A 24,582-nucleotide genomic window follows, 5' to 3' on the forward strand; every position below is an offset into this window, starting at 1 on the left:
CAATTACCTGTTTCTGATGCTACCTCACTCACACAGAATACAGTAAACAAGCAGAAAGATGAAAGAAAAAAGGAGAAGAAATCTTTCATTTATGTTCATAATGTGTAAGGCTACTCACAGACTGCAGCATGCACAGAAGCTTGGTAAGTATTTCAAGGTCTCAGAGTTGTTCCTGAATCACACTGTACAGGGAAATTTTTTTTCTTCTAAAAGATTGGTGTAAATCTGGATGTTGTAGACAGAAAATCTTTTCATTTAGAAATACCTGAATGTCACATGAAAAGATATAAAACATAATGATCTTAAAAACTTCAGCAGTCCATTAATCCTCGTTAAGCCATGCTATCCCTACATAATAAACAACAATACTTCTTAATTCAGAATATCTCCAGCTGACCTTCAAAAATCCTCCTTTTCCTCTGCTATCCTTTCTAATTAAACATGAAGTAATCCAAACACCCTAAACTACCCTCATCATCACAGTGACCCTCATCAACAAAAAACATTCTCATAAAACAAATACTTATCATAAATTGCTCATGCTAGTCATATTCAGAGCAATTCAGATTTGGCTATTTTTTGGTTCTGCAGTGATCCTTGTTCACCCCTAAACCCCAATTAGCTTTTTCATATTTGTTAACTCATGCTAGCCCAGTATACCCTCAGTGATCCTCTTAAATCATCCCAATCCTAGTAAATCTAGTGAGCCTCTTTAACCCTAGCTTTTCCCAAATAATCAACAGCAATCTTCATTAACTCAAGCTATCTCAGTTAACCTTGGTCAAGTTATCCCAGATAAAATCACAGTGATCCTAATTTACATATGCTACTCCTGCTTCACCTACAAAGACCTTAACATAAGAGAATCACGGTAGCTTACAGAGTCTTTGTTAACCATTCCTCAAACTAAGAATAATAGCAATCTTAATTATCTTAAGCTCAACCTGGTAAACTAAAAGCAAGCCATGGCACTGCAAGCTGTTGTGGAAAATTAAGCATTCCTCAATGTTCCAAGTCTAACTTAGTAATGCATGATCCTACATATTCAAAACTCAACTCAGGAGACAGAGTGTATCCAAAATATACACAGTTACTTTTGCAAAGTGAGCAATCTCAACTATCCCACGCTTAGCATAGTACGAGTGATACAGTTAATTCAAAGCTTAACTTAGTATACTGTGATTCTAATCATTCCAATCTCACCTCAGTAAATCTACTGACCACTACTATTAGGCTTACAGTGAAGAACTATTCAAGTTAACCTTAGCTCACCAAATATATAGAAGTGATCCTGATAATTCCAGAATCACTACTATATACATTAAAAGTAATTCCAATTATCCTATCCATATCACATAGAAAGTGGTCCAATCCTCCCAGGTGAACTCAATCTGGTTAACCCAAGCTGACCATGGTTGGATGGCAAGTCACCTAAACCAAGTTTGTCAAAATCATACATAGGTATTCAAGGACAGTAGTGACAGCAGCAACATCACAACGAATGGTCAGTTTTCCAGGTTTCATGACGATGGCATTAAGGCTCTTTATGCTTTACACTACATACAAAACTCATTGCAATTCACATGCATAGAACAGTGTTAAAAACACATCACCCAGCACATTAAGGGAAATTCTGCAAAGATCCACTCAAATGAAGACTTTTGCAAGATGATAAGCATGAAAATACAAGTGAAGCAAAAGAAGATCATACAGCTAGTATACAAGAGGAAAGGAGGCAATGAAGCAAAGGAAGAAAGATCACACAGTGGCTGGTAAAGGATAGCTATATGGTTGTAAGTGAACTCACAGAAAGTGAAATTTCAGAATACTGAGATGCGAGAAGCATAAGTGAAGCAAAAAAAAAAAAATATGGTTGCATATTGGTAGGTGAAGCACGAGAAGAGTGGACAGGTGGTTGTCAGTGAACTAACAGGATGGTGAGGAGAGGAGAAGAAAGACTGAATTTTGTGGAAAATAGATGGGTGGGTAGTAGGAGTACTCAGGATGTTTAGGCGAGAAGAGCAAGAGTGAAGCAAGGGAAGAATAAGTATATGGTTGGTTGGTTTGCTCATAAGATTATGAGAACAGGAGAGGTGTGTGAAGGCAGCATGGCTGGTATACTCACAGAATGTTGAGCTGCATCTGACGACGAATGAGAGCATTCTTCTTGTTGACTAGCGTAAACCACTGCTGCATGAGGCGCTCCTCCTCCTCACTCCGGCTATCTGCACCAACACACGCTTATTAAGTTTCATCATAAAATGATATGGCGACAGTCTTTCCTAGTATACATACTCCATTCTAGCAACTTGCATCAACACACACCTTTTTAGCTTCCTTATAACTTGACATATCAATGTGGTTACACAAGTCTAAGTGTGAAAGCAAAGTGAGACCTGATGTAATACTAAAACTGTCATCTGAAAATTCCTGCAGAAAATCTTATAAGAAAGTACATTCTCTGTTGGTTATTAATGAAACTGCATTCAAGAAATGTCTATTTACATATGATATTAAGACCCAAAGTAGAGTACGAACCATCAGCTTGGTCAGTCCACATGAAAAAACATGCAGAGCTAAAAGAGAAAGTCCAACAGAGGGCAACAAATAAAGTCCCTGATATGAGGCTGCTGAGTTAGAGGGATATGACAATAGCCAAGCCAAAGGAGCAAAAAAAAAAAAGAGAGAGACATAACTTCAAAGTGACCACTTCCACAACATCAGCAGTTCTCTCTTTAAGATAACATTACACAAACTTAATAAGAAAGAAGTTAGAGAAGACAAAAGCACTTCTTCAGTAACAGAGTGATGGATGAATGAAACAAGCTTGTAAGAAAAAAGATTAAGATATGAAAATCCACTTGTGTAAAATCTCCATGTTCAAAATACATAAATAGGTGATTAGTAAGAGGTACTCACACAAACACACACATCAACACTCCCACTCACTCACTGGTCACTTTGGATGCTCTCAAGCAACAAAATTCATTACAATATTAGTTCTACCATAATAATCAATTTACTGCTGGGAAACATGCAACTTCCACATTCCTTTCTTCATTTAACTATAACTTATTATCCCACTCAGTCCTAGCTTGAATTATGAAGAGTGCCAAAAAGAAAGAACAAAATGAATTTACTGGAAATCAAGTACCTAATGTGTTGAACAATCAGCTGTTTACTACAGCCACAATAACAGGCTTATATGGGGCTCTCCTCTGCTTCTAATTGCATTTACATACAGTTGATAAAGGAAGAGCATTAATTCCATGCATGTTTCAATTCATTAAGATAAAATGCATGTTTCAATTAATTAGGAAAAAACTTACTGAGTTCCATAATTTTTCTTAGTCTCTTCTCAAGTTTGGCAGCCTGTTCATCAATCTGCTGTTGTTCTCTCTCAAGAGACTCTAATTCATTTTGTAGGTATCGGCTGGTTTCACAAGTTTGCTGTGGGATTACAGAAAACTTTGAGAAAGAGGGTAAAAGTTTATCTTGATAATATATGGTCTTGGGGCCTGATTGTGGATAGGGGACTCTGGTTGAAGTGCATTATACATGACAGTTAGAGTGTGGATGTGAGCAAATTAAGCCATTTCTTCATCTGTTACTGGCACTACCTCACAGCTGTGGGAATAAGTGAACATGCAAGAAAAAATTAAAGCAAGACTAGAGAAATTATTCTACTGCATTAACATGAATAAAAACATCAGACTAAGAAAACTGAGAAATAGACAGTAAACTCCCTAACTGAATTATATTGTGAAAAATCATGAAGACAAAAATCATACTTATCAGGCACATATTGGGAAAATCAAATGAGGAGTTCATTACATTTACAGGAGAGGAAATGAAAAATGTATCAAGTGGAGAGAAACTAAAATTGAACAGAAGCACAAAAGATGTACTTCTGATTGAGAAAGATTGAAAAACCTATCATTCTAACATCGGCAGAGCCTAAGGATCACCTGAAAGAGCATTTGCTCAATGGGTGGTTAAAACAATTTTACCCACTTAAAATAAGGTGTACCCATGAGGACTCAACTCAGAAGATGACTGAAGAGGTCAACCCTTATTGGCAAGATGAAAAGAAAACCACAGAGAGAACCACCTAGTGGAGCATCCAGATGAAATGTCTGTCTCCCAACTACAGAACTTGGTGTGTCAACCTTTTTAAAATGCAGTTCAGAACAGTCCCTCAAATTGCCTCAACAATTATCATCAAAATACAGGTCAATAAATGATTCCTCTAATCCAAAGTAGCTACATTACAAGTCAGATGTGTCATGAACTATTACATAATCCTTTCCTCCAGCCTACTGAATCCAGGCAAAATTTGAAATATTAAAGATTATTACGAGTCAATCAAACAATTTAAACCTAGAAAATTATGAACATCTAACTTTAGTGTGACACAAAGATATTGAAATACTGGCATGTTGCCAGCAATTAAAGCTTGAACAAATGCGATAACCCAACATATCGTCATTCTTCATTTTCATTTCCTTGCTCTGCTTGGAGATCGAGTCTTCCTCTACTATCATATTCAGAATCACACATCATGGTCACCTTGACAAGTCCACATTATGGCAGCTAGCCATTATAATCATTCAAAGCCAATAAAACCTTAATGTACATTGCACAACAGGGGAGGGAGCCCACATGGGCAAGAGTGGGTCATCCCTCAACATGGTCTTCTCTAGGTAACTGAACTTTGTAGGTATCTGAGTATGCTTGTTAGAACTGCAAGTGATATTTTATATCTACATATGCCTTTATTGAGAAGGATAATTTGTTTATTCAAACATAGGCAAGAAAATTGAGACTTACAGCACATGTACTTTGGACTCTATTGAAAATCATAGGACATATAGTGTTTGAACTGTACGTGTCTACAAGCAGATTTGAGTTTAGGCCTTCAAATTTCAAAGAAAGGGTCAAGGTTGCTCCATAACCATGTCAGAATAATGAACAGCCATAATGAAGCCTAGTGCAGAATGCTCAATTACAACTAAACCATCAATCTTCCAATACCTACCTTCCACAGGCTGACAATTCAGAGCCCTTGAAACAAATAACAAGGTCATTATATCAAAAGGTTCCTTGATTTCACAGGATGAATCACAGATTACTGCCCAATCAGAGCTTATAATACACAAGTCAAGGTCATAATTACCACAAACAATGGGTTATGCAAGTAGCTGGTGTGCATAATCATTCTTACAACCTGAGAACATTAACACATCTGCCCTTCTATAACATAGGACTGCATACATAGGTCACGATTATAAAAAATTCACTACGCTTGCATCTGGAATTTCAATCTTATGCAGCAGTGCACTATCATGACTGTAACTTTCCTCTAAAGAGTTAAACGATTTTCAATTTGGAAATTAAGAAGAAAAAAGAGATTCTTAACTAATATCTTTACTGGAAACTTTGAACCATATTTGAACAACCATCGTAAAGGACCATCTTCATAGTCAATCAAAAAGTTTGATATATTACAGGAACCACTGTCTTACAGCCAATTGTTTACAACAATTTCTAACCAGGTGGGCTGAAAATTAATGAAAATTAGTATTCACAATACAGGATTATAAAAATTTTTCTGGAAGGCAACATGTCCACTAATGACATGGTAGAAAAATGAAATACGATAGATTTCTTCAAATCCTCAATATCTGTTGAGAGTGGAAAGACATTATATTTGGGTTTTAAGGCCTTTTTACGCCTCTGACCCATTGAAAATTATGTAATTCTTGGGCTTTCACCAAAGCGAGTGCGACTAGTGTGATATGGACACAATGTCTCAAACATCATGAAACAGTGGAGTAAAAACATCCCACTAATCACTTTACACATAGTAAAAGAGACCTGGGATGAATCAGGATACAGTACCTATCAAACAATATATATAATGGCCATATCTTTAGTTAGCCTTCATAATTCTATCATTCACATGAAACAAAAATTAGTGAAATAAAGGAAGGTCAATTCTGTTCCCTACCTTATCTGGAGAAGCTCTTGGAGAGTGAGGAACATTTTCTTTTTCAGGAGACATTCTATCCATTATATTCTTGAATGACTGTAATTTGGGTGCCCGAACCTCTCTAACGCCCTCATTAGAGCCACCTATGCTCGCTCCTGAGTTCCGTAATAGTGGTGAGGATGATGAGGATTGTACTTCAGTTGGAGACATTGTTGTGGGGAAGGCAGACGGTGCTAAAACTGTGGTGCTGGATGTAGTGGTAACTGCTGCTACACAAGTACTACTACTTAAAGGTATTCTGTGTTCTTCTCTAACTGATGATGAGATAATATTGCCATTTTCCTGAAAAAGCCCTTAACATCATATACAAGACAACAGGACTGAAAAGTTTTAAAATATTCTCTCAATATAAGCAAAAATACTGGAGCTTTGAAATAAACAAATCATTATCTAAAATATATGAAAAAAAATGTTTGCTTGAAAATGTATTGTTTCCCCATGTTTCTCTAATTGTGTCCAACTTAACAAATTGGCTGCAGTGCAAAAGAAAAATGCTGATAATGCAAGTTAATTTCTAAAAAAAAGTCCATGGTATTTCAAATTATGTTTTGTTCAGTTAAAATAAAAACTTACAGCAAACACAACAGAGAAAGTTTACATAAATCTCCTTTACTAAATACACACACACACACAAAATGACCTATCAGTAAACAGTAAGAAAATGGAAATCAAGGACCAAATCTGGGAAAACAAACCAAATATCATTTCACTTGTGAAGATGAATCTTACAAGAGGCATTAAATCTGACATGATCTATTCAAAGGTGTACTGGATAGCAAAGAGGAAAATAAAGATAGAAAAGGAGAGGGGGAATGGTTCTCTCATCAAAGGATAACATTTTTAGTAAATACTGATAGATGACACACTCAAATGATATATCATGGAAAGAGAAATTGTTGTTGAAAAAACTTTTATAGTGTTTCCTGTCTATAAATCTCTGATCAGAACAATTATTCATAAAAAGTGATGTAGCAACAATCAGGCTGGTACAGGAGGCATTAAGACACTCCTCAAAGTCCTAATGATAGGAGTTTACAATTAAAAAGAAAGACAGGCAGAAGTTAGATTCTCATGGAGACAATGTCATGGACTGAAAGCCCTTATGAGTACATATATGAAAATCTCTGATTTCAGCTTGTCAATGAGCACATGGGAATCAGACAGAATGATACACCATCACTAGTATATCCCATCTTTACAAATAGTATTATAGAAATTTTGAATAATGATGCCGTACTTGGTTAGTGACTATGTAATGTTTGAGCTTAGCTAAGTAGTTAATGACAATAAAAAAGGAGGCCTGAGTCTAAACCAGACTTAAAGAGGAGATTCAATATTGGATCTACTCATTGCTGAATCATTTGTTTTAGAGCATAAATTGGAAAATACAGTTCTATGGCAAAAGTTATAGCCCAGTTACAGACAGTCATGTGAAATCTACAATGAATGAGTTTCAGCATTGGTAACTGGCTTCAAAAAGTGGCGAAAGGTTGGAAAACAGACATATGACACTATACATGATGTTAGAATGTAGAGGAGTTTAAGGATGTGCTATGGAGGAGAATCAAAATGCACCTCAGCCAAAATGCATATAAAAAGTACCTACCTACCCAAGAGTGCTTGTGGCGATATTTTTCCTATGGAAGGGATAGCATGCACTACTCACTGCATATATTGCAGAATGAATATAGCACAGGAAAAGCACACACTTTGAATAGAATAGTGTGGACAAAGCAGGGTAAAACCCATGATGTTTCCATAAATCTAACATGAGTAAACTGACAGTTTAAGAGCAGCTCATCTGGTTAAGGGATTCAAAAGGTAGGACTACAGACAATGACAGGGAAATATGTGCAGAGTTAAATAACAAGTGCAAAGGAGAAGAGATAGCAAAAAGGGGTCTGAAGTGCACAAAAGATGCAACAAATAACAAGTGCAAAGGAGAAGAGATAGCAAAAAGGGGTCTGAAGTGCACAAAAGATGCAACAAATAACAATCGTAAATATTGTTCAAGAAATCACTGGAAGAGAGCATGTTTTGCTTATCTACAAGGAGATAGATGGAAAAAGTTTGGTGAACCATAGACTTTCATCTCACTGACAAGGGCCTACTTTTAAGTGCTGGAAAAGATAATCAAAAAGTAAGAGGATGATTACTTATAAAGCATGAACTAAGTGATATGAAACATACGTTCAAGGAAAGGTCATCGGTAGAAATCTCTTCAACTACACGAAAGAGTCAGCTCTGTCTTAAACATGTGAAATTGATGGGTGGATTGTGCGTTGCTGGATTGTAAGAAAACACCTTTTACCATTTACAAGGCTGGTAAAGAAGCTGGATTTTCAGGTAGCAAAAAAGGAGTAGACAACACTGATCAACATAAACCAATTTTTGTGGAAGGAAACTGAAAGTAAGAGAAGCTTACTCAAACTGGAATGAGGACCAGTAGAGAGCTGCAAGGCTCATCTTAGATCCACTGTTCTTTGTGATCCATGTTGGGGACTAAACAAAAAGACTATATTCATACCTAAACACGTTTGTAGACGATACCACAATCATAGCAGAGGCAAAGAATGATACAGATTACCATAATTCACCTACTTATTTACTTATAAAAGCGTCAAAGCTGGCCTGATAGATGGCTGATGAAATTCAACCTAGGCAAATAAGAGTATAAAGGATGCAACATAGCAATAAAAGGGGAAGCCTCATCGTGAATATAATCTTGTAGGAAATAAGCTCCAGGAATCTGAATGTGTGTGATGGGATATTTAAAGTTGACACTGTGCCTAAACTGTTGCCAGAATATTACAAAAGGAGAACTGTAAAGAGGTTAAACTGTCCTCTGACAAATATCAAAAGTTGAGGCTTTCCCATAAAAAGACAGTTTATTTTATCAACTGCAGCCTCCAAATATATTCTATTAAAGTCCATACAATCTAAACCATTGTGCAAGGTCTGTGCTCATCTCCTTTCATTCCATGATCACAATCTTCATGAGTGTTCAACACGTCCTTTCGTACATCTGGACAAAGGTGATGTGTTACTTACTAAAAAGTGAGTCTGAATACTAGAAGGGTTTACACAGGCTTCAACAACTAGGAGCTAAATTTCACTGCTTGTTTCTAATTACCAAAGCTGTGTAATGGTGGGGCTAAAACATTTAATTCTATGGATAAATATTCAATAAACTTCTGGTCCAAAAGAAAGTAAGTTACGTGCACCATTATACTTGGCCAAGGCGTCTGCCTCAATAGAAACAATGAGAATTAATTGAACATGAGTAATGGGCCATAGTGAAAACATCAATATTTTTGGAAAGGTGATCAACTACAAGAGTCAGGAAAATACTGGAAATAATGAGGAAAAATGGCAATACAAAAACAGATAAAGAGCATGACAACCAGCTTAATAGCTATAATAAATTCCTTGGCTTTAGGCATTACTGTTCAGAAATGCTTCAACATTCCACATTATCAGCCTAATGGTATAGAGTGGTAAAAAAACTAAATTATAAAACATTATTTCAGTACTGTTAAAGCATTACATCCTCACCCATACTGCTCATGCCACTGTTTTGTGTCAAAAATGATTTGTCAGAGAGGTTTTACACCAGAAATGAACAAGAGCAGTTATGCTAGAATATCTCAATGCAATACCACAGTATCCCCATGGACAACATAAAAATTTTCAAAATACTGCATGAAGGGACCAAGAGATGGTATGTCTGGGAAATTTAAGAAAAAAATGTGAATTGTAAAAGACTGAGGGGATATGACAGTGTGTAATGACAAACAATAAAATAGGATCATGTCAACAGAAAAATTTAATCAAATGTTTAGTATACACATTGCATGCCCTTATAGAAAGCAAAAAGGTATCCAAAAAATATCATGGCCAATTTTCATTCCTTACCTCATTACAAGATGAAGCTGTCTGTACTGGAAACTCATCATTCACACCATCACCATCCTCTGCAGATAATATAAACAAAAGAAAATTAGTATATATAAGGATAAAACGCAAGAAACCGTGCAAAATATATAAAACATTAAATAAGGTATCATTGTTTTTTGGATTAATAATGTTTAACAAAAAATTCAAGGTATAAAGGAAGTTTTTCAATAACATCAGGTAACGAGTAGCAAAGAGTGCAAGTAAAAATACAAGCAAGCAGAAGGTAGCAGTTTCACAGTTGTGACAGCTTGGTCAATTTTTACATTTTCAAGGTAAATGCACTAAATGCAGCTAATATATCTATGATCCTTGAATGCGAGACAGGAAACCATTCCAACCCTGCTAGCCATCACCCCACTGTTCTCACTTATGCCATCTTCAATGTTTTTGAGACTCCTTAACTCCTGCTTTCTAAACAGTTAGGACACATCCAAAGTTGCAGTTGAAATCTTTATTTTCTAAATTTCCTTTGGCTTTTCTTATTCCCCCTGTTCTCTAAAGGATAGCTTCCTCTTAAGTTGGGTCACTGCAGTACTGTTTTTGTTGATGGAGTGACTTCCACCTTTCATTCTATCAGAAGAGGTTTCTCTCATGATACTCTCATATCAACCCACTTTCCTTCTCTCCATATCCAATCATTCTTTAACATTTACCACTTTTTGCTCTTACACTGAGCATTCCATTCTACATAACTCATTTCCCCTCCCCTCCTCTCCTTTATCTATCACTCATTCTCCCTTATAATAAGTACTTCACATCTCATAATTTGGACCTGTGCAGTAACTCGGAATGGGGAAATGGTACCCTAGATAAGTTTAACAGCACTAGAATGTAATTTCTACCAATATGTCTTTGTAAATGTCATTTATATCACTGTTCAATTTTCAAGTGCCAGAATTCATCCCTGCTAAAACAAAAACATGCAGGGAATACATATGCTTTAATATCCCGGACACCTCACATAACATTTAAAAAATCTGATTCTCAAAAGTTTATGGTGTTGTAAATGTACCGGAATTATTTTTCTTGTAAGCAGCTACTTCATATCTAAAAGGCTCTTCATCAGACCAACAAGTTGGGGTGGCTCATCCTCCACCTCTTTAAATGCCAGAGAGAAATCAAAACTCTTCTATCTCTTAAATTCTCCTTCTCTCCAACTATCCCTCATCATTTGCCATGATGATGTTGCTCTCTCACAATTCACTGCACTTCTTTCAACCAATGCTCTCATGAGCTGTCTGCATATGTCCTTACCACCAAGGACTGGACCCATGACTAGTGCCAAACTGCTACTTTAACAATTGCCTTGTGGATACAGCCATACAAGTACTGAGCATTATTATACCCACTTCTTCCCTCAGAAAGTGATGCTGTGGAACTTTCTTCCTTTTCACTTTTCCCTCTTTCTACAACCTCTCTACCTTTAATTGTCAGGCCTACAAACATTTGGGGAGCTCTGATTAATTTCCTCATTAATTTTTTACCTTACATTTTTCTTACCTAATACAGCCACGATTGAGGATTGTTTTGCCTGTGTCACTTCTGCATATCTTCCTATCTATCTATATCTCTGACACCCATTCTCCTTGGGAACCCCCTCAAGGGAGCAGCCATGACAAAAAAGTCTCCATAACTGGTGAACTCCAGTGCCACTTCTTAGCCTTAAGTGCTACACCCTTAATAGGCTACTGGCAGAGAAACTCTAGTAAAATGTTTCCCGAGGCTCCTATCTTATTCTAATACTAAAGACTTCTACTGTGTCCACCAAATGTTCCAACTCACTAATCTACCTAATGCTCCCACATTTCAGTCACTTAAAAAACTCTCTGGAAAGATGAAACTTTTCACTGATATAAAAAGGAAGAATGACACAATGAACAGCTGAAACTTTCAACAAAGGAAGGGCCCATATTTTACAGACACTCTTAGCTGCTTAAATTTTACAGCTGCAGCACATCTGTCTCGTATTACACTTACTTCTTTCTTAAGAACTTAAAATAAGTAATCTAATACTGTATATGGAAATACAAAATCTATATTAAGATGATCATCTATGTAATTCAAATTTGTGATATAACAGTAACCAAAATCTTCTACATGACATGTTCTATTGTTGTGCTGTTTCCCACAACTCTGTTAACAAGATTTATGAGTAATTCATGAGGAAGATTTTTCCTAGTAGTGGGATTCACTGTAATGTTTGTATAATGATCTACATTCAAGCATTTATTTTTTTTTTTAAGCAACCATAAGTTGTTTATTGAAACCTCACATCAAATCAGATAATATGAAGGAAATGGGAAGAACTAATGTTCAGTGTTAAATATATGTCATTTTTATGATAAATAATAGACAACCATATCCCTGGGGATAGGGGAGAAAGAATATGTTTGATGTATTCCCTGCATGTCATAGAAGGTGACTAAAAGAGGTGGGAACAGAAGGCTGGAAATTCTACCCTTCTATTTCATTTTTCCAAACAAATGAACTGAGATGCAAGCCAAGTGAGGAGTTTTCCCTCTGAGACTCTGTCATCTGTTCTTGATGCTACCTTGCTAATGCAGGAAATGGCGAATGTGTAGAAAAAAATAAATAAAAAAATACTTATATTTACATTTTCTCCACTACAATAAACCAAAAGCCATTAAATCCCCACACCTCTGTACCTCATATGTACTGTTTCAATACAAACCAATACATACACATAGCTGTACTACAGTATACAAACCATTTTCTGTGGTTAGAATGGAAAAACTGAGCCAATCGTCATGATATAAATCTTCTCCTTTTACCAAAATTCTCGGGTCAAGTCTTCTCTATCCTCATTTATGCATATCCTTGCAGATAGTTTCTCAAATGGTTAGTGTTAGCTGTCAGCTTACAAATTATGTGTAAAGAAGTCAACTGGACATACAAATTTCTATAAATAATTGATATAAACACAAAAAGAACTCTCATAAACAATGGGCCTACTATTGGTTTACTACCAAGCATTATGTGCTGTACGTTATGGGAGTAACACAGAGGGTGAAGTTCTGAAACTACGACCAACATGCTAGAAAAGCTTACCTTGCATTTATGGGATATGAAATTATGGGGAATGTCATTAATGTCACATCTAAAAGTTCTGATATATTGCACATAATAGGTAGCAAATGCATGAGTGCACACAAGGCCATTGTGCATTTTTCCTGTAAATGACTGATGGTAGAGGGAGGAAATCTGGTATATTCTCTTTTCATACTTGATTGTCATTTCCTGTGTTAGCAAGGATGTGCCAAGAAGACAAAGAAAGGCCCCATTTATTCAGATTCATTTTCTAGCTTTTCATGATGTCCTTCCATCTCCAATTTGGTCTCCTCTATCTCCTTGTTCCCTCCACTTTTGACACAGATATCCTCACTCATTTTGTCCAGATGTCCAAACCATTTCAACAGTTTTTTCAGCCCTCTCAACCATATCTTTTTACCTCTCAACCATATCTTTTTATCATCACACCTCTCTTACCATTTATTTACTTAACCAAACCATCTCACACCAGATAGAGTCCTCAAACATTTCACTTCCTACACCACTTTCCTCTGCGCATCCTCACATCCATATAACACTGTCAAGATTACTGTAACTTCAAAGCATGCTCATTTTTGCCCTCCAAGGTAATGAATTCTCTTTAAACACATTCTTCAATGCTCCAAAAACCTTTGCCCCCAACCCACTACAGGAGACACTTTTACCTCTATGGTTCCCTTTGCTGCCATGTTTTTGAAAAAAATTAATTTCACTTGGCCAAAACGATCACTTTTTCACCGAGCAATAAGTCAGAACAAACCTAGCCTGATTTGAATGCCTAATATAGCACCCTAATCCCCATTCTTAGATGAATTTTCACATCACTTAGAATATGAAAATAATCAAGAATTATCTATAATGATGAAATCATGCTACTGAATTAATTTTGGCACCTGCTCAACAGAGGAAGGCAAATACAAATTCTCTTTCAAATAATTTTTAATAATCTTTACCACAGAACCTCTTTTTTGCCATCTCATATTAAAACCAAGAAATTCAAATTCCTGATATGGAAATCTTGTAATAAAATCATACTTTTAAAGAATGACCTCGAAATCCTGAGACATCCACAGGGTTATACCTGACACATTGATAGAAAAATTTAAGTTTAGGTAAACCTCAATGGGATCCAAGATATTGCTTCATCAAAATGTAAAGGCAAGTACTCTTATTTATTCTGACAATATATGTCATCAGAACATAAGTGCAAGTTCTTTGAATGATGTTATATGCATCATCCAAACCCCAGAGCATCAAGAGATTCCTCCAACAGCTTTGCAAAGCACTGGAACAGTAGACAAATAAGGAAAATCTGATGATACCTCTAGGAAAGATACCCCCTTTTGATGGTTTGGACAGATGCACCAAGCTTGAGTGGGGCTACCATACTCCTTACATAAATGCAGTTGTATGAAAACAAGCTTAGAATTATTGACATATTGATAGGAAAGGATTAATGGTTTCCTGACAGTTTTTCTTTCTGAATGTTTTGAAGAAAGCTCTTGAAGCTCAATTTCTGATGGACAACAATACACATGCATAATGTCTAATAAGTACAGTAAGGTTCATTCTCATCTCTTCACCTTTGGAAGACAGACCATGTTCTTACCTTAAAAGCATCACAGAGACAGCTTCCTTAAGCATTTATCCAACTGGAGTTTGTAGCATTTGGGCATACACTCTATTGAGATCTAGGACTATGTGGTCTAAGATAATACATAGATTAAATTATTTCAAATGGAACCTGTCACTAACAGCGAATCCCCAAATGGATCTCTTTGCCAAAAAGGACAATGCTTTCTTGACATCAACAGTTTTCTCAAATCTTTATTCAGATGCATGAAGGTTCAATAACATGACTCTATTCTAAAGCAATTGCACTCAAATTGTCTTTTTCTTCTAATACATATCACCATGAAGAATATTCATAAACTGACTGGTTTTCAAGGTTTAGAGACTAATTGCTCTAAAGTAGGTAAAACAACCCCAATGCAAGAAATTAATGCCAATGTGCCAGTTCTCACACAAGATTCCTCATACTATGTCACTAATTAAGAGTGTAAAGATATCAAATTCTTAGTTTAGAAACTAGAATCTAGTTCTTTCAAAACCAAGGCCTAGAACAAAGTATGGATAATTTACATGGTTTGCTCTTCCTAATAGACAACAATAAACAGTCTAATGATCTTTTGTAATAGATTCTGAGGAATTAATGTGTTCAGTTTTCCTCCAGTCTTTCTCATAACAAGAATGAAACCAGTATCACTGTTGCTTCATATAAGAGTGCAGTAAAAGAGACTTTAGCCAAGGCACATGATGGTTTTTGGCTCTATGTGATATCCTTTTTTTCTAAGGAAAACTGAAGTTTCCTAATCTAAGCTAAAAGGGAAGCAGTTGAATATCCTGATTCTTTTACCAATTCAGTTTTATATGTTTTATGACTGAAATATCTTCATATGAAAACAGTTTTCAACAGATCTGGGACTAGGAAGAAGAGTCAGTGAAATCACTGTTTATGGACAGAGTTCTGATGAAGTTTGAAGATCGTCTTTTAAAGGTAAGGTTAACCTAAACCCAAAGCTTCTAGCTCTAAGTGAGACTGTTTTAACAGTCCTAAAAAAATTTCAGCTCATACCCTTAATGACTTTCTCCATCGTAGAAAAATAATTTTGGAAACCCATGAACTCTTTAAGGCTCCTTAAAACCTTTATCCTCCTCACTGGATCAAAAACTGCTTTTCCTCCACAACCAAGGCTGCATACCAGGGATGTATGGATAGTGGCTTACACTTTACTTTTGTTGTGAAACCTTTCCTTTGTTGAAATTAACAAACAGGGTCTTTGGGAATGAAAAAATGCCTTTGTTTAATAATACCTAAGTTTAGGTTTGGTGATCTTATTGTCTCTCCATATACTCCCATCAGAAACGAACACTCCAAAATGAAGGTCAAAAGACACTAACAGTAAATCTTTTTTTTAGTTTTCTTAAGGCTTCCTTAAATTCCTCCTCCATTTCTGCATGCTTTCTGAAGACCTATCCAAAGGTAAGAACTGCAAGTTTTAAAGAATGAGAAGTTACTTCTCAAACAGAAGCAGAGCCCTATGAACATTCATAACTTACCCTTCTTTCTTTACCACTTTCTTTTTCAGAAAGCTACTTTCAGATAATCAAAATTAAAGGAACTAAGGCACAGTCACCACCAGCCTCATATCATTTCCTTACCATGATGACACAGGTCTAGATAGCTTAATGATTTCTCGAAATGAGCGTCTGCAGGTCTCTTATTTTCAACAATGATCAAAAAGGATAAATCCTTTTGGATACATTTCATTTTGAGAGCTAAAACTGAGTTCTGACTCCCACAAACCAGGTACTTTCTCACAGGAATCTGCCCATTATAGAGTAATTGTTATCAATCCCTCAAGACCTTCATTTATATTCACGAACAATAGCATGGATAACATTCCTCACACTAAAATGTACTTCAGGACCTCAACTGATCTACAACACTAAAAGATCAGGATGTGGATGAACCAAGAATAATAAATTACTAGGCACTATTTGATTACGCATCATGATGGCAAATTCTGAGAAGCAGTACAGTAAAAGAATTAAAAGTGTTACCATTTTGCTAGATTAGCAATTGTCCTACAAAATTATGAAGACATCATCAGACACTGTTAAGGATGCACTATGTATAATTCATACAGGCACAAATGATGTCATCAAGGGTAGATCTAAGGAACTATTGGGAACATATGAAGAACTGATTGAGAAGTTCAAAGATGATAACAAAGGATCAGGTATCTAGAATACTTCTATGATACTAACACATATGCCACCATCAGAATGATAAATATCAATTATAGGGTAACAGAACTACAGTATGCTCACAGAAGGCATTCACAAACTTTATCAAATCACTGAAAAGATTTCTTTAGAGAACACAGGCTTATTTACTAGAGGTGAACAGCACCTATCAAAGTGCAACTCTAATAGATACAGCACTAAAAAATTAAAAAAAAAGTAATACTAAGAAAACATGTCCATAATACAGAATCATCCGAGACAGAAAATACTAGGTCAGGCAAATGTACGTCAGCTAACATGGCAAAACCCCCCTCCCCATGCTACACAGACTGATGTCAATCCATCCATGGGGGTATCCAGCAGAGGACAGACTAAACGGAATGATGTCACTCTTGGTTATAATTCAAACGACATGAAAAAGGCAACAAATTCAAAAACCAAAACATGAGCATTTCATGCAAATGCCAGGAATATTACAGTGAAAGGCAATGAGAAAATCACATACACCAACATAAAATAACTGGATATGCTTGTAATTTCTGGGTCAAGGTATTTTTTGTGTGGGGGTGAAAATGGAAACAGTGGCATGTGATGAATATAAGTTTGTGTCAAAGTGAATCATAAAGAGGCATTATAGTTGTGTAACAGCCTTTGTTCAAATCAGTACACTGGATTTATGTTGAGATTATATGTGATTATACAGAAAAGCCTTGATCCACCCCAAGTAACTGGGAAATGACTGAAATATAACACAGATGGACAGGCTGATAAAGAGAAACATAAAACTGATCTCAGGTATAACATCTGAAACAAAGACAGGCTACTGAAAAATAAAGGTGTGTTTTAGTTGAATTTGAACCAAGCAGAAATGGATAAAAGTACTCATATTCACCCACACTACAGAAACCCTTAACTCTGGTTCCTAAACAAACTGAAAATTGACTTCATGTGAACAAAATACACCAAAAGTATTTTCTGAGCACAAATAAAGCCTGTACTCTTGTGAAATGCTTCAAAATCTTATGTTGCCAGTAATGTTTTATTTTCTTCTTATATTCAAAAGCATTTTGAACAGTATGTGATGATATATAGGCCATGAAGGGATAAATACTGCTTGGGAGGGGGGTTTTTCTCTATCATCTGTAAAATTCTTCTATCCACAAAGTTTCTGGTCCTAACACTTGTGGATAAACGAGTCTACTTTATTTACAAGTCAAAATTTGCAATATAGTACAAAGTGTCATCAAATATTCATTAAAAACATTAACATATAAATGCTTATTCTGAAGTATGATATACAGTACCAGAAAAGAGCTGGGCAATCTCATCTACTAACTTTACTGTCTTTTCCCAATTACAATGAAACTTCATTAATTCACACACTTGTTTTGTATTTCAAAAAATGCACACCATCTAGATGTGTGTTAAATTACATATTCATTTCACACACATAGTGAAGTGAGTACACTGTTATTGTGCAAGATGCAACATATGGTTGGCAAGTTAGGTGCATGGATGTTTGGATGTGTCTGGGTGCATGTTGGTTCAATGTCTGCAGATTCCCTTCAGACATGAGGCTTGTCTTACATTTGACGGATTCATTACTTCTATGTGGACTATTATTTTTTTCATATACAGAATTACGCCTTAGATCTCTAGTTGCACTACTTCAAAAGCACCTACATCACTGAGATGGACCACTATATATCAATAATCAAACCAGACCTCAAATGGTGAATTTCTGTATCTGGCACTACGGAAAAATGAGTGCTTAACACTATAAAGAATAAAAAATAAACATGTATATGAAAAAATCAAAAGATATACAACACATTTAATAACTTATTGTATCTAGTTAGAAAAAAAACTAGTTTCAAGTACTACTATTATCATCTAAGTACATTACATTAGTTTTTGAATATAAATTAGAGAAGCATGCCTGCTTTTTCTCTACCAATGAACCATAAATGTCCACCACAATTCAAGAAGACTCTAATTACTTCATTGGTGAGCCTTTGATAAGCATTAAATTCATCTGCAATACATGAAGAAAAATATTATGCATAATTTGCATAATTCAATGAAAAAAAGGAGTGAGTGCAAATTAATGAGGTTTTAGTGCGCTTGGAATAGAAAAAAAATCACATAAGCACTGTAAAAATTCCTATGATGACAATTTGTAGAAGAGGCAAATTCTATAAGAAATTAAATATAACTATCAATACCACACATTAACACCATCACTTCGGGAGCAGTGTGACTTTATCTTCCTGTTTCATTGACAAAATCAGAAAACAGGTCTTCATTTTTATTATAAAAAATAAAGTAGGCAGTGCCTTTACCTGTTAACATTTACAGTCCTTGGATGATGTAAGAAGTAGAAGATATGAAATATACTTCTGTTAATTGGGAAACTGGGCCTCCTTTCACTGTTGCTTAATATATAAAAAGCAAAGTAATGCTTAACTATATATGATCATATACAATATAGTAGACTGTTAAGATGATACTAAATAAGTTAGTCTCCCTACTAGCACAATGGCATAAGTCTGTCAAGTATTCACAAAACGATATTTTCACAATCATTGCTAATCAGTAATTCAAAATCACAAGAATGTGAGGAAAATGAGTGCCAGGCCATCAAATATATTTACATATATATAAATAAATGATGTGGATCATCACGCAATCATGCCTTTACATACCATGAGTGTGGTCCCGAGTTTGAGTGTGGGTAGTTGCTTGTATTGAGGATGGAGAGACAACACCCTGCTTGGCTTCAGCAATGAGACGACGTGCACGCTCCCGTAGCTGTGCTTGCCTCTCTTCTTCCTCCTTCAAGAGGGGTCAGGAGATGAAATTCTTTAGATTTTTTGATTAGCACAATCTAAATTACTTATTGCAACTGTACAAGGTGATGAGATTTAAGATCAGATAGGAAAAAAGTTACTAAATGATGTACCTTTGATAATGATCGCTGAGGTCCAGGGCGACTCTGAGCTTCTCGTCTGGCCTGTTCTAATAAATGTCTTGCTCGTTCTTTAAGCTCTTCATGTCTAGATGATGGACGCTAAAGTACAAAAAAGTAACACATTAATCTTTCTGATATTAGAATTTGTGAAAAATTTAAAAGGAAAGCACAGGGAAGAGAGTAATCAATTTCAAAAGCATATTTAGGAATACTGTTCAATATAAAACAAAATGCTGAAGACTCCAGTCACTATATAATATTCCACAACTGCCTAAAAGCTTCTCTAACCATCTAAAATGCATCAGTGCTTTACTGAGATATATCTTGCAGCTAGAACTAACATTTTCTTACACTATTTACCTATTCATCTTTACACAATCTCTAGAAACCTTATAAATACAAATACACTTAATGTCAAATATGCAACTGAGTAGAAGGTTTAGCTTAACTTGCAATCTGTTGGGATGTCAAATGTGACTTGTAATGACTGGACACTGGCAAAACTACATTACAAAGCTCGTCTCTATGAATAATCCAATTTCGGGAAAGGGGTACAACAAAATTATGTTTCATTTATGGAACAAAACAGATTTAGAAATCTTAACCTATTAAGTTCCATATAAAACTATGAGTTGCAAAGGAAATCATCTAGATGCATGTTCATGCTGATTTGAAAGAAATTCTCAAAAGAAATCACTTTCATATCTCTAGTCATTCTCAATTCATGAGACCAAATAATATGATAATTTGCATTTTCAACAGCCATGCTTGCTGGTGCCCCTGACATGACAACTTCCAACAAGATGTGGTGATACAAAAGGCACTTAGCTGGTATACTATAAAAAACTGAAACATCATGGCACAACCCTCTTTAAGCATGAACTTTTCAATTTTCTTACTAATAGTGCTGACATCTGAGTTTTGCAATCATGTCACTGGATAAGGGTGCAGCTTTGTGGTCAAGAGGGCCTAAGCAATTTCAGCAAAAGTTTAAAAACGTCAGCTCCTCCATTGGTATTATGACTCTACTGACATGGAAGCACTCCAAAGTTTTGCTGAAGTGAAAATCATAGGCTCTTAGTCTTCCTAGATAAGATCCTTCATCAATTTTGCTGAACACTTTTCAAACAAGTATTTTCCAAACAGTGCCTGTGGTTTTGAGACCACAGTTTCAGGAACTAGCTGACACAGGTATTGAGACAGGTTAGTGATGTGTACATCTGGTAATATCAATCACGCAGCATAATTCAACCTGCCAGAGGCAGAACTTTCACCTCAGTTTACCTCTCCTTACCACAGTATACATCATACTTGCACCATAACAATAAGAACAATAACTGTCATTACTGTAAAAAAGTTTCTCCCCAAAACTGATGGGTTTGTATCCAAATAGTACATGATCATTTCAGCAAAGCCTAGGTTTTAACACTCATTTTCTTTATGAAGCATTATCATCTCAGGTATTGGATGTACTCCACTGATTAGCAAATGGTAAAAAGTGATCTACCTGCACTCATCTCAGTGTAAAGCTTGACAGATGATGATAATGTGGCTCAAATTCTTAACATCAGACCAGCATAGCTTTTTGCAATAATGTCAAGCATCCTAAGAATGTGGTGTTCATCAAAGACTTCAGATCTCTTGTTTATTGAAAATACCAGGTCATTTTGCCCATCCAGTACATCTCTATCTAGATAAGGCTGAAAATTCCTAATGCAAACAGCTTGTTGAAGAATTGTAAACATATGATTCACCACCTGATCTCTTTAGGAGTTAGGTTAAAGTCATCATACCTATGAATCATACCTTTGTGCTCAAGGACCATAAAGATGTTCTGGTATGTAATGCTCAAGAAATGTAAAGATGTTTTGGCATCTCTTCCCAGTCTGAGTACAGAATTCCCTTCTCAAGTATCCCCAGACTGCAATTATCTCAGTGTTGTTTCTGCTTTGGAAGCTTACAAGCCATTTTAGTGGCCTAGCACATTACTACACAAGTCTTGACCAACCATACCAAGGTTCATCTTTTACTCATCAACATTACCTCAAATGTTAAAAAAAAAACACATATCATTGATGTTCCCTTAAAATTCACTGGTTGTGATATCAATAGCTAACTATAGTGCCCACTAAAAACCCTGTCTGCCTTCATATATTTTCAACAATACAGGGCTAAGGTTCATTGTGGGTACAAGCATATGAGGCCCTTGGGGTGGAATCATTGTACATTTGGCCACTGAAACTAGTGTTTCTAATGGTGAGATCACCAGCAACCTGCCTCAGTTTACCTCAGGCGATCTTGAGGGAAGAATGTTCTGTCTTTAGTCTTTCTGGCTGCCACTTCATTTTGGGCATTTTGCTTCTGGGCACTGTATTTCTTCCACCTGTGCTTCAAGATGGTTGGCTCTTACCTTTCTCAGGAGAGAGCCTGAATTCTTGCCAGGAAGCAAGAAAATGTGAGTAAATAAGAGATTTCTAGGTCCTCTGGGCATTCAGAACACACAATTAGCTGGCTGCTTCCTGCAACATTCATCAGTGCCTTGTCCCATTCTGGAGATCAAGACCCTATGGACCCAAAACATGGACCTAGAATATTTCAGGAACCTTGCCAATTCCATGCCCAGATGTCTGCAGATGGTAATCAAGGCCTTTAAAAATGTATGGGGAGGAGGACAAGGTTTTTGCAGACAAAGTGCAATGTTATACACTGAATGAGGTTTGATGAACACCTTCTTCAAAAACTGTTTTTGCTTCTGTTTTCCTACACTGTACAATACAAACATTGCAGTGCTTTCTTGAAGTCAACGAGGCAGCATGAACACTTATTGATGAGTGGGTCAAAACTAACCCACTCAAGTATTTATACTAAGTCTTGGACATGCATCACAGTATTCAGTGAAATTGCTTGGAACTGTTTTGGAATGGTCCCCTACTAGTAAGAAATACAAAAAGGGAGTAAGATGACTCATCCATGAACAGCACAGAGCCCTTTACCTGTCCCATATATCAAGCACCCAGAATTTCACATACTTTAAAACCCTTTTTTCCTCCAGATACAATATTTATGCAAGCAGTACACCTCCACTAGACATAAACTTGTGCAAGGGATTTTGCACTTCTCTTTCAAGGCCACTCACGAAGCCTGGGTGGAAGCCGAGGTGGCAGTGCACAACAATTTCTCCTCTGAGTTAATCACCCTCCAGCCATGCCATTGAGAAGCACATTCTTCTAAGTTTTCAGGGAAGGAAGAAACTTGACCAACTTTTTGCAAGATTTAGATGACCAGGCAAAAGATAGTCCTATAATAATTGACAATGCTGAACTGTCTTCAGATCATTAGATGAATGATTCTATGGACAGTTACTCTTCCAGCACTAACAATTGACCAAGATGAGGCAAGAGAAAGCATTTCTGGAAAATTGGAGGCAGCAGTGCCAGTGCCTGCTTGACCTTGATAGCACTGTATCCGATTCATGTGACTGGTAATTTTAAAAATCTTTTATAATTTTGCCTTTATAAACAATCTTCATTAAATCACATTGATAAAACCAAGAGAAGACTTATCATACAAGATAAAACATAATCAGCAATAAAATTTTTGATGCAGGATATATAAACAAAATACTACAGTGGAAAGTAGCTTGGAACTAAGGCCTTACGCATTTTTTAGTGCGTTGTGTTGAAATTCTTCAAAACTTTTACAAAGAAAGTGAAAGCAGCTGGTGAAATAACTTAAGTGATTTTTTACTTGTTATAAAAATATCTCCAAAACTGAAAGACAGCATATTTTTATTCTTTTTAAAGCTGGGTCTCACAGAGATGGAAAGGAAACATTAAGTTAAAATCTCTTAACTAGTCCCTTCATGTTCCAGAAGGTTCAATCATCATTATCCATAGGGTTCTATCATCATTACTGTACAGCCAACAAATAGTATTGGTACACTAGCCCTGCATTATATCTTTAAACACAGGACTAGGAGTTTTGATTTACTCTCCTGGGTCTTGTCATGTATTGGTGTGCCTGGTCTCCTCTTTTGGCAGACACTATAAACTTTCTCGTTTGCTCGTCAACTATAACTGAATATTTAATATCTATGCAAAAAACATGGAATAAAAGATTAACCCTTAAAAGATACAGCCCTGAAAATTTAGGAATGTCCATATGATGGAGGTTTGTCAAAAAAAAAAAAAAAATCTATGGAAATGTCATTCATATCCTCATATCCAAAACAGTATTGGCAAAAATCCGGGGAAAAAATAAAAATGAATGGAAAGAGCAGTAGTGAAAGCCTTGCATAAAGATGAATTGAAGCAAAGCAGCAGGAGTGGGTGGAAATGCTCCCGAGTCTCTCACGAAAAGTAGCGACAGAGTTTTTGATTGGTTGATAGTTAGGCTATTCAACCTCCATACAGCCCAAAATTAAATGCCTGAGGACTGACTGAATGTGTGCTAATCCCCTCATATAATGAATAAGGTGCTTCAAGAGAGGTAAAAAATGAATGAACCAGGTGTTTACCTTTGCAAAATTTGTGCGAGAAATACCAGAAGAAAAAGAATGAAGAGTATGGAGCATTTATGGATTTGGGGCCATGCAGAAGGTGCTATAAATACAGGGAATAAATGGAAAGTTATTAAATACAAAGAAGAATTTCCACTAGGAGAGTAACACATGTGTACGAGTTGGTAGGAAGAAGGGGCAAGTAGTTCCCTGGGAAGGTGCAAT

General features: G+C 36.1%; 1 protein-coding gene across 8 annotated transcripts in view; it reads right to left on the reverse strand.

Moving 5' to 3' along the window:
* The window catches only part of Ehbp1 (Eps15 homology domain containing protein-binding protein 1), a 533,072-nt gene that overhangs the window by 162,513 nt on the left and 345,977 nt on the right, over nt 1-24,582 (reverse strand). For all 8 annotated transcript variants that reach the window (XM_071671877.1, XM_071671876.1, XM_071671880.1 and 5 more), the window contains 6 exons: nt 19,851-19,958; nt 19,594-19,723; nt 9,968-10,026; nt 6,011-6,334; nt 3,330-3,450; nt 2,126-2,225 (listed from right to left, as the gene is read on the reverse strand). In XM_071671877.1, the coding sequence (XP_071527978.1) occupies nt 2,126-2,225; nt 3,330-3,450; nt 6,011-6,334; nt 9,968-10,026; nt 19,594-19,723; nt 19,851-19,958 (842 nt within the window). The remainder of the gene's footprint in view (nt 1-2,125; nt 2,226-3,329; nt 3,451-6,010; nt 6,335-9,967; nt 10,027-19,593; nt 19,724-19,850; nt 19,959-24,582) is intronic.

The sequence above is a fragment of the Panulirus ornatus genome, chromosome 17 (assembly GCF_036320965.1).
Source record: "Panulirus ornatus isolate Po-2019 chromosome 17, ASM3632096v1, whole genome shotgun sequence".
In the NCBI taxonomy this organism is placed as follows: Eukaryota; Metazoa; Arthropoda; class Malacostraca; order Decapoda; family Palinuridae; genus Panulirus; species Panulirus ornatus.